This window comes from Onychostruthus taczanowskii, unplaced genomic scaffold (assembly GCF_017590055.1).
Source record: "Onychostruthus taczanowskii isolate IOZ18803 unplaced genomic scaffold, ASM1759005v1 scaffold82, whole genome shotgun sequence".
Classification (NCBI taxonomy): Eukaryota; Metazoa; Chordata; class Aves; order Passeriformes; family Passeridae; genus Onychostruthus; species Onychostruthus taczanowskii.
This window is the reverse complement of record NW_024506112.1, coordinates 4705758-4719592: the sequence shown is the minus strand read 5'-3', so window position 1 is coordinate 4719592 and position 13835 is coordinate 4705758. Positions and strand designations below refer to the sequence as shown.

The 13835-nt window shown below is 35.7% G+C and overlaps 1 protein-coding gene across 1 annotated transcript in view; it reads left to right on the top strand.

Annotated features, from left to right (window-relative positions):
* The window catches only part of TACR3 (tachykinin receptor 3), a 35808-nt gene extending 22862 nt beyond the window's left edge, over nucleotides 1–12946 (top strand). The window contains exons 4-5 of the mRNA XM_041424529.1: nucleotides 9513–9709; nucleotides 12631–12946. Coding sequence (XP_041280463.1) covers nucleotides 9513–9709; nucleotides 12631–12946 — 513 coding nt within the window. The remainder of the gene's footprint in view (nucleotides 1–9512; nucleotides 9710–12630) is intronic.
* Nucleotides 12947–13835: the final 889 nt, after the last annotated feature.

The window sequence follows — 13835 nt, the reverse complement described above, 5'->3', positions numbered from 1 at the left end:
GGACTGGCCATTAAGAAGGTTATTGGATCCAACTGCAGATGTTAGTGTTCCACTAACATTTTGAGCCGTTGTTCCCTAACCATAAAGACAAATACCCTGCCAGACTCACCAGATTGCTATTAACACTATAGTCCAAGGCTCTACTTCCAAGTAATTGCTATTACAGCCAAAAGTTTGCAGAATAGGACTTATCTTTAAGCTTATTTTCTCTAAGTTTAAGAAAAACTTGAAAGGGTAATGAGGGTCAGAATATCATATCTTTCTGGTGAGTATCTTTCTGGTGAAAATACTAGGAGAATAAGATATCTGTTACTATTTTGATCAGTAATACATTCCCATAGTTATCAAAAATCTCCTCAAGAATAGAGAATACTGACAGGAAAGTCTAGTTTGGGCTTTTTCATTTACCATTAAGTTCTTGCACAATCATCACATGAATTAAAATGTATGACTGCCTCCCTAAACACATACACACAAAGAGGCACCTTTTTTCCCAGAAGAATGAGGCAGAATAACCAATAATCTTTGGTTTAAAGTTTCAAAAAGTTCTGTTAAACTCTTTATATTAGCAAGTATATGGACTGAAAACCTACTGAAAATGTAGGGACTGAGCAAAGTAATTATTAATGTTGTGAATCATGATCTCTATTTTATTAGAAATTGCTAGGGAAAATCTGGGGCATAAGGTACAGGGGAATTTCTGTCATTGTATGTTAAACCCAAAATATTTTTTACAGAGCTGTTTTATAGTCTTAGAACTTCAGGGGAAAAAAGGGTTCACCTGTTCTCCTTTTCAAGATTTTTTCTCTTTTTAATGATCTACCCATAATTTTCAACAAGATTTCCTATTAAAGGGAAATATAAAGTCAGACGTCCTCCTGATCATTCTTTGAACATGACTAATACAGTGAAATATAACGAAATTATTGGAAGCTGCTCTTCTCTGCTCTCTATCTCCAAATAGCTACAGAACACTCAGCAGCAGTACCAGCTTCCATTCATTGCCTCAAGGACCTAAAACTCAGCTATGAACTGTGAACAAACACATCTTTCCACACCCATCATCCATGCTTCAAGAAGCAATCACAGAGAAGTAAAAGCAGAGTAAATACTAAAATTGGCTTTATACTGTGCATAAGCTTTGCCAGTTTACATATATACTAATAAAGTTTTCTGGTCAGTACTTTTGTATAGAACAGCTGGCAACACCTCCAGGTCAGGGGCAGATTCAACAGACTGGTTCTGCATGGTCAGTGATTAGGCTCAGAATTGTGCACTTACAGTTGCTGTGATGTTTCTCCTTGTTATTTTTATATTTACCACTACTATTGGCAGAAAATTTGTGTGAAATATAAAGTCTAGTCACAGTCCTAGGGCAAAAATTTCTGATTACTAGTGCCTCATATATTTAAGAAAGGAAGTAACACTAGGTTAACAGACAAAAAATTTCAACAGTGCTTCGCTCCAATGTTAGTGAGCTCAGCATGTTTTCAAATGCATTGCTGAATTCAAATATACGTTTGTTAATAATAAAACTAAGATACCTACAAGAAAGACAAATTAAAGCCAAGTGTCTCTTTTTCAACATTCATATTTTCATAATGGAGATTATGATCTTTATGTTTCAAACTATGGAGTTGGGTTTTTCAGACAAATTAACTTCCTCTGTGCAGTTCTCCTCAAGTTCAAGTTTGGGACCTGACCCTCCAGACCAATAACCTTAAAATCTGACATTCAGGACAAAGTGTGTTCTTAAGTCATATGTAAATTTTTTCACTAGCATACAAACAAACCTTGGAAACTTCAAAAGGTCTTTTGTTGTGTCATCTAATCTGCAGTCAAAGTCATCCCATTCCATATCCTAAATTATGACCACATGAATAGTCCTGTGTGTGCATGGGTGCATAAAAACACATATGTGTATATATGTATATACACACACAGAGAAATAAGATGAATAAGAAGGCCCTTCCTCAATGAGTCCCTGTAGGGAAGTTATGAACAAATTAATTTTAGCATGAGTTTTCAGTCTGCTGAGCTTTCCAGAATACTGCCAAGCATTTGTGTGGTGAAAAGCCCAGGAAATCCGATGTGGATCACTCATTTTGGAGGGCTGCAGAGCCAAGACCTGTATATTCAGCAGAGCAGAACTGCAGTTCCAGTATTACACCCACACACTTTTGCATTCATTACAGGATGCTATTCACGTCAAAGCAAAACATAACTTCAGCACAGGTTTTTTCTGAGTTAAAGCAGAAATCTACACACCTACATAGAGGGGTGTCTATGTTATGTCTATTAATGCCTCCTCCTAACAAATCTAATTCTTTAACTCAAGAATTTAATTCTTTAGAAGTTTCTGTACTGCAACTTATTCAAAGCACCTTTATTTCATTACTCATTTTCGGGGGTGGAGAGAAGTAATTTATTTCCCCAGGTTTTAAAGCAGGTTTCCTAGGAAACAGTTTCAGCCAACCTGGCATGGGTCAGCTTATACTTTATTCCACAAATTAGGATACCACAGGAGTATCAAACCAGCACAATAATGACCAATGTGTTGACCATTATGGCCAAGTCATGTGGATACTTTAACACTTGAAGCAATGCTTGTCCGTATGAAAGCAGATGCTGTCAGGATAATGACACTCCTGATACTTGCCAATTGACCAGAGCATGTACCACTTTTTATTGACCAAGTATTTCCAAAATATTCTGTATGTGAGTTACAAGTCTACTTCTCCTAATAAATTCACGACCTTTTACAGTCATTTGAAGAATGACAAAAATAAACTAGGTGCATGAAATTCAAAATATAAATCTCAACATCATTGACATTAACAGTTTTGTTGAAGTCAGTTTAAACTAATGTAGACTGAGGAACAATAATAAAATTTTTTGCCCTTTTTCTTAGGTGGTAATAAAAGTTTTTTTCTTCAGACTTTGAAAGGGAAGATGCTATTACTACTGCATAATTATGATGATGACTAAAAAACAGCTTTAACTGTGCTTTTTTTCTAACAGAATTTTGCCATGCAATTTAAACAAGTATAGTTCAGGAATAATTCATAGTTCTTATCAACAGAAAAGAGAAGAAAAAGAGGTTTTTCAAACTATGTAGTAAACAATTTGCTTTACTTCTCATTATTTTCTTGTGCCCAAATTCTAGAGAAATATGGTAAACATTCAAATGGCTTCTAATTATTTAAATCACTTATTTAATTCCCCTAGGTGAATAAGATGGAAATAAAACAATTCAAAAAGTAGTCTTTCCATATGAAATAAGAGTCTGTGCTCTCCTATTCTGATGATAACAAAAGGTACCCATCTCATTTTGGGTTCAGAAGGACAGATTTCATTATAAGGAGCCCACATAAAGTAAAACACAGGTAGGATGATATGCAACTTTTGCATAATTCATTGGCATAATTCATCATAGCATTATTTGGTTATTGCAGTGTCCAATATATAAGATTAATTTTCAAAAGAGAACATTCACGAGTGCCATTCCTTTAGAAGTCTTATATGGAAAATTTAAACATTGAGCCTACAATGGGGATTAAAGAAAATTTTCAAGAATTGTGTCAAAGTGGACTTCAGAATTAACTACCCCTATTAGCAAGAAAAAAAAAAAAATTATATTATTATTTTATTTCCCCCCACACCAAATCTCACATTTGGTTGGAGGCATGGAAATGAATTATGCCCCATCATCCATTCCCAATAAAGAAGGAAAGTACTGTAAAATAAGTGGTGGTATGAATCTTAAGCACAAAACCACTAGATCAGCTTTTCCACTTTTTTTCCAGACCTAGATCTCAGGTGGATAATCATGCTCAACAATGACAATCTCACAACATCCAATCAGAGTCGTTTTCTAAAGAACATAAACTTCTTATGCCACTCAATGCTTAAGACCAAGACAATGATACAAGGCCACCTACCTTTACTTGTTGTCTAGCTTAGAGAAAAAACTCTTAGGTTGAGCAGCAGACATTAGCATACTGCCTAACATCCAGCAATGTCTTGTGAGAAATTTAGACATTTCTTCTTAGATAAAGTAAGAAACTTGTGGAAACTTTTTCTTCTTGCCACCAATCAGATGCTTGTAAAGTCACACACTCTGAAGGAAAATAAAACTCTGAGCAAAATATTTACCCCCTTTTTGCAAAGCTAAGACCACTCATGAAAAATGTCAGAATTGCTTTGGTTTGAGGGGAGTCCCACATTGGGGAATTTGGAAGAAAGCAAAGTAATTAAAAACTACTTTACATTAGAAGAGAATATATTTTTTAACTTTAGAGCTTAATGAAAAATAAATTATTATGAATTATGTTTGCAACAAGGGATTATGCAAACTGAAATTAAAAACAGTTTCTTTATTTCAAGTAACTGAGAAAAACAGATGGAAAACGTAAGTCAGAAGACTAAAACATCTGGAGCACTGGAACTGGCAAATACCTTACCTGGCTGAAAGACTTCCAAGTGTTCTCATACTTTCTCCTCCTAAACGTGCATCTCCTTCAGCTATTAAGAATCCATCCTTTCCTGAAAGAGCACAGAAAATCCCTGAGTGAGTCAAAGTTCTTGGTACCTCAGAAGTCAGTTCCTCTCTGTACTACTGCCAGTAGAATTACCTTTGAATCCTAACTTTCTTACAGAAGAGAGACAGTTTATTCCAAATAAGCACTGTGGAGAAGCAAAGGCATATTGGTGTTCTTTTTTCTCTGGTGCTTCATGCATAAATGCCATATATGTTCCCAGGATTGGGAAGTGGATTTACTGGCTGCATCCTAACATGCTGGGAGAAACACTTTGTGAAATGTTAGTGTGGCATTTTACTTGTCCCAAAAGAGCACAGGGCCAAAGTTATGACTCCAGGGATTATCGGTGAACTGTGTTTAAGCTGTATTCATGAATAACTAACATCCAGGAGAGGGTAAACAAAGACATTGTTACACTCCATGGGTTCTTAAATCATTTGCTTCTCTTTTATATCTGCATAACACCCAGGAGTAAAAGTTCTGAAAGCAATAAATTGATCCCTGTGATGTAAGTGCAAATGAAACCAAAAGCCAAATTCCTGTACTTGTAGAAGCAGCAGTATCAAAGATGACTTAGAAAGACAATAAGGAGCTGCAGAGAAGATTGAAAAAGAAATGATTGCCTGGTCCAAGTCTTAGGTATTGCTGGCAAATCAATGCCTTGCAATGTGAATTGCTAAATCCCTCCAGCAGCAACTGAGTCTCTCAGAAAAGTGTATGTTATTCCCAATCTTTCAAGAGCTGCTCTCTATGCTACATCTGAAATCAGAGGACTCTTCTAGTTATTCTTCATGCAAAATAAAAACAGGATGGAAAAATAAATGTACTTGCTGGTTTTTCTAAGTATAGCAGAATCTGTTACTTCCTTTTCACTTTTACTGTTCCAAGTGTTTCACAGCAAGGGCAAATTTGCAAACTCTAATTCCAATGAATTTACATGAGTTTTGCTCTTTTAAATACATTTTTCTTCTCATTACATCCATTAATGAAAGAATGCTTCTTAGACAGAAAGGATTTAAAGGAAAAAGCTACAAAGCACATAAATTAACTTTGTTTTTTAGACATAGTTTTTCTTAGACATAGGCAGTGAATTAGTATCAGCAGAACTGGTTGATGAAAATCAATGTATAAAATAGATACTTTGATTTTCCATTTACAAATCTTGCCTCAAGACTTGCATGAAGGTTGCACACCTGGGAGACTTAGTACAACTCATTTAACAAAAGTATTGCCTAGAACAGAAAAAACCCTCTTTCCTCCAGTCATGCTGCCCACAATACACACAGAGAGATTGAACAGAACACCAGGGGGAAATGGTGCCACTGGGATAAAAGATTTTGACTGCAATTCACGTTTTGGAAAGCTCCATGGTGAAATGGTGGCAGGTACAGAGCTAGATTTTAAGCTAAGCAACTGAATTCGGTCATTTTCTTGCTTTAGAAATGTTTCCTAGTGCACAAGAGAAAACCCTTCGAATGAATTCCGTGCAACTCAGAACAGAAGGAAAAACAACTGAAAAATAGTAATATCTCAAAAAGTGAAACAGAACAGACCTATTAAAAAGAGCTTTTTCTTTTTTTTTTTCAGTCACAGGTTTAAGTAGTCAAAAAACAACCCCAACACTGAAGCTCTCTTTTATATTCTGCAGTTAGACCTGTAAAGTGTCACTGGGGTTTCTTAATGAAACATCACAGTGTACTGGGAAAAGACAAACAAGTCTTTGTGGTAAATTCATATTGGGCCTGTTTAATTTACTTTCTCTGTTGGTTTACAGGCACTTGTTCATCAGAATATATTCCAAGTAAACTCAAGATGCCCTGGGTTTAGAGACCTTGAAGTCACTTTCTGTTCATAGTTATTGATATAATCAAGAAATGAACCTTTATATTGGAAAGCCCAACATTACAGAAAAGAACTGCAGCTATAAACTGCAAGGTATGGCCTTGCAGTGTGTGCCTCTCTCTGAAAGGGAAAAGGACATTGGGAATAATCTCCCTCATTCTCCTGATTCTTTTTTCCCTACCATTTCTGCCAACACATGGTCATTCTTAGATGATGAAATAAGAATAGACTAGGTCTTTTTGATTCCTCTCACAATTTCTGCATTTGACTTCAAATTTAACCTTAATTGTCTTCTGTTTCCAACAAATTTACACCACACGGACTTGCATCATCTCACTCAGCTTCTCCTAGGAAATATGTCAATAAGTGCACTGCACTATATAAACACTTAAAATGACAGGCAAACCTGAATGATTAAGAATGTAATGTGCTTCACTGTCTGTCATTCAAGTGACTCGTTACTTCACAAATGAAATGAAACACTAATGTCCACCTAAAATCATCTGTAGCTTGTTGTCTAGTTTGACTATTTGATTCAGAAATGTCTGTTTTATGGAGGATGATTTAATATTTAATCATGGATTTCTAGACAGAAACAGCAACAAGAAAACCTTATATGAATCTCATTCTTTTAAATTATGAGTATTTTGTTTTAAACAAAAGAGTAACCTGGCAGGGAAAGACGCAATTCTCTTGGGATGATTTGGCATTTTTCATTTCAAAACTTTAAAAAAGTTAAAACATTCAAAATTAGAATTGAATTGCCTGAAAGTGTGACAAGAAAAATTGTGAATTTTCTTTGCCGGGAAAAATTAGTTTGGGATTTCTGGTCCCTTGAAGAAAACCAAATGTTGTATTTAATAGCAATTTAAACTGAAACTTCATTCCTTCAAGGTTAATTTTTGCAGCAGCTGAAATCTAAAAGCAATTTTTTTTGTACAGCTTGTGAATGTTTATCAACTTTAGGAGACCTTTAAGTAAACTCTGGAAGCACTGCTTGCCTTGCCCTTCAATATATCACAGAAAATTAAACAATGAGCATTTGGATGTCAGAAAAAAGACAAACAACTTTCTTTTGGAAAAAATTAATACAATTGAGTATGCCAAACAGGCAATCTGGACTCTTTCTGTGATTTCTAGCATCTCTGGGGCATGAGTGACACAGTGCTCAACCAGATTAAGCTACATTTGCTGCTGGGAAGCTCTACTGTTTTGGTTCTCAAACACTGCACAGATGAAATGTACACTGTAAATACAGATTTACCTCTTTACACTATGAAAATTTGGACACAAAAATCCTTTCATTCAGTACTTATGATATTCCAGTGTTGACTAATTCTAGGAACAATTTCACATGCACAGCTGGTACTGCAAGGCTTGCTAATTAAATATCAAGGCAAATAATTAAGACTCTCAAGTGTTCTGAACTTACAGAAGTCCTGAAAGGTGCTGAGGTAACACTTATCATTCCCGACAGATCTATAAAAACACAACAACAAGCAAAGGGCACCTGTAAATCAGTGACAGGGAGCTTAAGTACCATGGTAAAACTACAGAATTAAGGCTTCTATCCATACAATGTGTGCAAGACAGAGATCTAAGTTCCCAGCAGAATAATGGAAGTTATGTCAAGAGCAGTGAAATAGCAATGTCATTTAATGATAGACTGATTTGACAACATATTTTTATGCATTACTTCACATACATAGTTTAGTCCAGAAATTTCTGTTCACATAAAATCATAACCTTCCCCCCCCACCCCAAAAATCACATATATAGTCCCATAAACTTCTATATATGCCTAGATGTAGACACAGACATACATGTGAAAGGTAAAAGTGATCCTATGTTTTGGTGTGTTGCCCTCCTTTATAACAATGATCTTCCTGATCACAGGATGATTTATAGTTAACTGATGAAAAGTGATTCAGAAGAATCAACTATTAATGTTTCGTATGCAGCCAGATGCCTCTTTTTTTGCCTTTAAGTGATGATCAGTGCATATATATCAGCAACAATAAGTATTCTTATAAGCAAAATCTTGCACATTGCAGTCCCATCCAGCAGGAAAGATTGTTAATTGGTGCCAGATATTAAATGAAAAATTACTTGGTGTTTCCCATAGGAAGATGTAATGCAAGTTAAGGAGGATGCCATTTATATGTAAAATTATTTATTTATATTAGTTGGAATTTTATAAAAACATTTAACCAAAGACATGTAAGTATGGCAAATTTCAGCTCTTTGGATTTTTCTCCTGGTAAAACTATAAGGAGTATGAAATGGCACTTGGTACAGAGAAAACAAAGGAACTGTTGACAGAGATCCCTGTTATTCCTCAGTATTCACAAGTACAAATGAACAAGAGACTTCCCAGCATGGAACTATCACATTTAGTTTCATTTCAGCTATGCCTGTGGTGTAAACATGCGACATACTGTGCTGAAAATGGTAGCTGGACTACTATTTAACATAGTTGAAAAGAGAAAGATGGGAATGAAAATTTGACATGAGTTGCAAGCTTTCTTCACAAGATTGGAGCACAAAGCAGAGCTCCTCTTCATTTGTACTTTCTGGAAACTATGGTAGCTAACAGATGCGATGCCTGCAGAAAACAACAAATAAGAATCACCAGCCAAGGGAATTGTTAGGCTCTGAAATTAAACAGGATGCTGCAGTTGTTCATTTCCTGCAACCTAGTGTTATTCAAATCACATCTAAAAACTGGGGACAAGAAATAGACTTGCAGACCACAATAAAAATAAACACCAAGGTCAGTAAAGGCCAAAGTGAGGTGTCCAAATAAAACACCCTGTAACATTATGCCATGCTTAGATGTACAGAAAATAAATTATATTTTAGATAACCAGATACAAGTAAGCAAATACATTACTTGCAAAAATCAATACAAATAAAGTCAGGAAAGGTTTTCTTGCTATTTTTCTTAGGAAAAAGAGGATCTTCAGTCAAGAAGAAAATAATTGAGTCAGAGTAAAAGGAAAAACTATATAAAAGCATATTCAGCTTTCCTTTTACTAACTTTAAAAATTAATTACAAGAAAATTATTAACGGATTTTGAAATGCTAGTCCAAATTAAAAAGGCTAAATATCATTATTACTTCTTTCAGGTGGTAAAAATGATGATTGTGGTTGTGCTGACATTTGCCGTCTGCTGGCTGCCCTACCACATTTACTTCATAGTTACTGGGATCTATCAACAATTAAATCGGTGGAAATACATTCAGCAAATCTATTTAGCCAGCTTTTGGCTTGCCATGAGCTCTACAATGTACAATCCCATTATCTACTGCTGTCTTAATAAGAGGTAAGAGCTGGTTATGAAACGAGGTGCATAAATTCACCAAGAACATAAACTGCTTAAATGGAAAATAATTTTCACTTACATAGCTTCCAGATAGTGGGAAAAAACAAAATGCAAAAATCCACACGACCTCTTTCTTTAGGTTTTTACTTGAAAAGGATCCCCAAAAACAAAAGGCAGACTTCCAGTAAATAAAATTTGAGAGCAAAATTCAGTTTTCAGAAACCAGTCCTTCCCATGAGCACCTTCAAAATTTAAAAAAAATCTATAGCAGTTTAATGGTTTTGGTTTGCAAAATATAAAAATAAAGAAGATGGTAATTAGTGATATAGAGTGAAAGCTGTATGTTCACTAATTGCAGCCCCAATTTTGTTTTGCTGGAAGAATGCAATACAAAATGTGATTTACTGTGTTCAGTAGATCTCAGCATTAGATTTCTACTGCATCTCAAGATCTGCAACAGGTTGATAAACATTATACAAATGTTTATATTCCCATTACTTAATACTCAATTACAGTATTGTTTGACAGCAACACATTATGCTCTGAATTTCAAAGGCACTGCACCTGTTGAGTTTGGTGACATTTTACAGATACTTGCTAGTCTGAGACTACTGCATTGCAGAATGGACTCAAGTCTTTCATTTCAATTTATAGAACCAGGATCTACACAAACATCATCCTGCCCATCTTATTCATCAGTTTTTCTTCTAGCATTATTGAATAAAGAATACCAGGAACAGTTAATTACTTCACAAACTCAGTACAAATCAGTATTGAATAAGTAATCTTAAATATTATTTTAAACCTCTTTTGACTTAGCAGCCAGTGCAAAGTTTAATTACTGTCAAAATTTATAACAATATTGCAAAGTATTTCTAAACCCCCACTAAAGATCATGCAGTACCTGTCAAAAGAAACCTAATAAAAAATGAAGTGAACAAATCCTAACGAGTTTTTATGGGTGTAAAAACACTGGCAACATCCTTCTTGATGAGGATAACTTGTGACAATTAACATTCATGATCTTCTAAAAAGATGAGGTAATGACTAAATTCATAGAGCCTTCTGCCTTCTGATGAGCTTTTCATCCTTTACAACTGTTTAAAGACAAGGTAAAGTTTTAGCATGCCAGAACAAAACTAAGTCGAATAGCAAATATTCCATTGATTTCATCAGAAACCAGATTTCAGTACGTGTCCAGCGTCTGCAAAATGAAAGGCAGGAAGAATGAGACCTCTTTTTTTTTTTTTCAATTACTATCATAAAACTTCTAAACCAATCCCATTTTCTTCAAAAACTTTTTATGGCATAGTTACAAAAGTATTTATAAAATAATAATATCTCTGATGTGGCTTATGTTGACACTTGCAAACTGAAAAATTAAATGTCTGGATTAAACAATACAGCCAAAGAAAAGTTAATATTTTGAGACATACTAAAGGTCACCTTATTCAGAATATGATGCAAGAATGAAGTCCTGGTGACAGTTTTCTTATAATTAAGTTCCATATTGAAATGAAGATACCAGAATGTCTGCTTCCTTTTCATTAAGGAGGAAAATAGAGCTTGTTGCTGGGAGTCAGACCAATTTGTGCCTCTGCTGGATCTAGTATCAGACAGAGTTAGAACATCCATCCCCAGCCTCATCTTCCAGGCTAATTAGGATATCACATATCTAGATAAAGAGAGCATTATTTCAAGATGAAGAAAAAACATGCCCTGAATTAGAAAGAGGATGGAAGGTGCCAAGAAAAGTAATACAGTTTAAAGATGCTTTGGTTTTACAATGCCTGTCTCTAAATCCATTTCCATCAGAGGTTCTTTCAGTATTTTTCCAAAATATGGACTGCATGTAAACAGAGAATGATTAACAGCAACCTACCTGCTTGGGTGCCATCCTGTGTGAATTCCATGATGACAATGCAAACTTTAAAATTTGAGGAAGGATCTCACTTCTGCGAGATTCGTTAACTTGAACTGAACACTTGATCTGAATTTTTACCTGCAGTCATCACTGTGGTAGCTTAACCACTGCTCAAAAAAACTTACAGACAAGATAAACAATGGAGCTAATGGTTAAAACAAAACAAGAGAATCAAGACAAGTGAGAAAGTCAGATAAACTTCAGGTTTAGGTGAAAAGGTGTTCTTTTTGCAGTTATACACAGATACATAGAGAATTGCTTTTCTAATATATTAAACTTTGATTCTGGAAATGCATAAACACAATATGTAACATTGGTCTTTACGGTGAAAGTGTTTGCAATACTCCTACATGCCTCTGTATGAGTACTGCAAACACTAACACTAATGCTCTAAAGCCTCAAAATGCCTGTTTGTATGTTGCTCATATTCTGATTTCATCTTTCTAGGATCCTCTTGATGATTAAAAAATTATTTTCCAAATCTTTTACATGAAAAACTATTATTTGCTACATCATTCCCATATAAGCATCTCTGTTAGAGAGAAACACAGAAGGGATATTGAAATTTGGAAACTGGGATGGCATTTTAGAGAAAAGAAAGTTACAAAGTTTCTTGCTGAGAGAAGATGAAAACATAGGTGCAGATCTCATTAGAGGTCAAATCAAAACAATGTCTGTGAAGACAGTTCTGTGAAAGTTGGTGTTTGTTTACTTTTCACAGTCCAAAGACAAAAGGAAATTCATTACAAGGAAAATACCATTGTTAAAATGCAGGGACAGCATATAGAAAATCAGAAACTGAAAGGAGTTGTTACCACTATCTTTTCTGCCTTACTCTGACATCAGCAAAGTAAACTCCCACTGACTTCAGCACACCCAGGCCTAGGGGCAGGATAATTGGCTAAGTCAGTATCCTGGCAGCACTGTGTATTTTCAGATGAAGGCCTGGGGCTGGCTCTCACAGGCACAGGCTTTCACCAGGCTGCTTTCCTCCTAGGTTCCGAGCCGGCTTCAAGCGAGCCTTCCGCTGGTGCCCCTTCATTGAGGTGTCCAGCTACGACGAGCTGGAGCTGAAGGCAGCCAGGTTCCACCCCACACGGCAGAGCAGCCTCTATGCTGTGTCCAGGATGGACTCCAGCATGACGGTGGTGTTCGACACCAACGATGGAGACAGCGTGCACGCCAGCCATAAGAAAAGAGCGGCTCCAAGGGACCTGAACTTCAATGGTTGTTCACAGAGGAATGCCAAGACTGTCTCCACGGCCTCAAGCCTCATAAGTTCACTGCACACATCAGCAGACGTTTATTCCTAAACACTTCACGTTGCTAGAAGGGCAATGCTGGACAATGTTCTCCTACTTTGGGACATGGTATTCTTACTACAGGAAAGCAAACCAGATTCCACTAACAAACCCTAGGTATAACTATTGTGAGACTTTTGGGAATCTCTCACTTTTTTTGATTTGTAGAGGAAGAAGAATTTGAAGACATGTGTATGTCTCAGTCCAAAAGCATAGTTGCACCTTAGCCACAAAAATGTTGTAGGGATTACCCAGAATAAACTAATGGAATAAATCTTTGTTTCAGTTGTCTCTGACCTGCAGCATTTATGTTTGACTTACCAAAATGTAACAGGCTCCTTTACTTATTGAAGCAGAAAGGTACCATGTTTTCCATTACGAGTGTATTAATTCAACGGTAACACAATTATGTGAGATTTGATTATAAAGATGTATTTATAATGAACATCTAATGAGCCCCAAGTCTATTAAGCTGTTTTACATTTTAGCCCCATTCCCAAACAAATAAAATTAAGTTCACATGTATGCAGTTCAGCTCTGTCTGCAACAGCACAATTTTGCAAATATGAGAACAGGAGAACATGACTGAGAGACTAAGTTAAATTCAACCAAAGCTTGCATATTAGTAAGCATTAGACTCTAATGGGATCTGTACTTCCAGGGGAATATATTGTTTTGATGAATCTCTCATAGCTTTGTATCCTAGTTCTAAGAGTAAGATCTAAGGGTAAGGTATGCCTCTAGTGACCTTAACAGAACCTGATTGACTTTAGAAAGGCCAAAACATTTTAAACTAGAGAATCATATATAAAAAAAAAAATACCACTGTGGCAATGGACTCTTCTCTGCAGAAGATAAAGTAGCAAGACTCATGATAAAAAGCTTCTACTGGAAAAAAAAA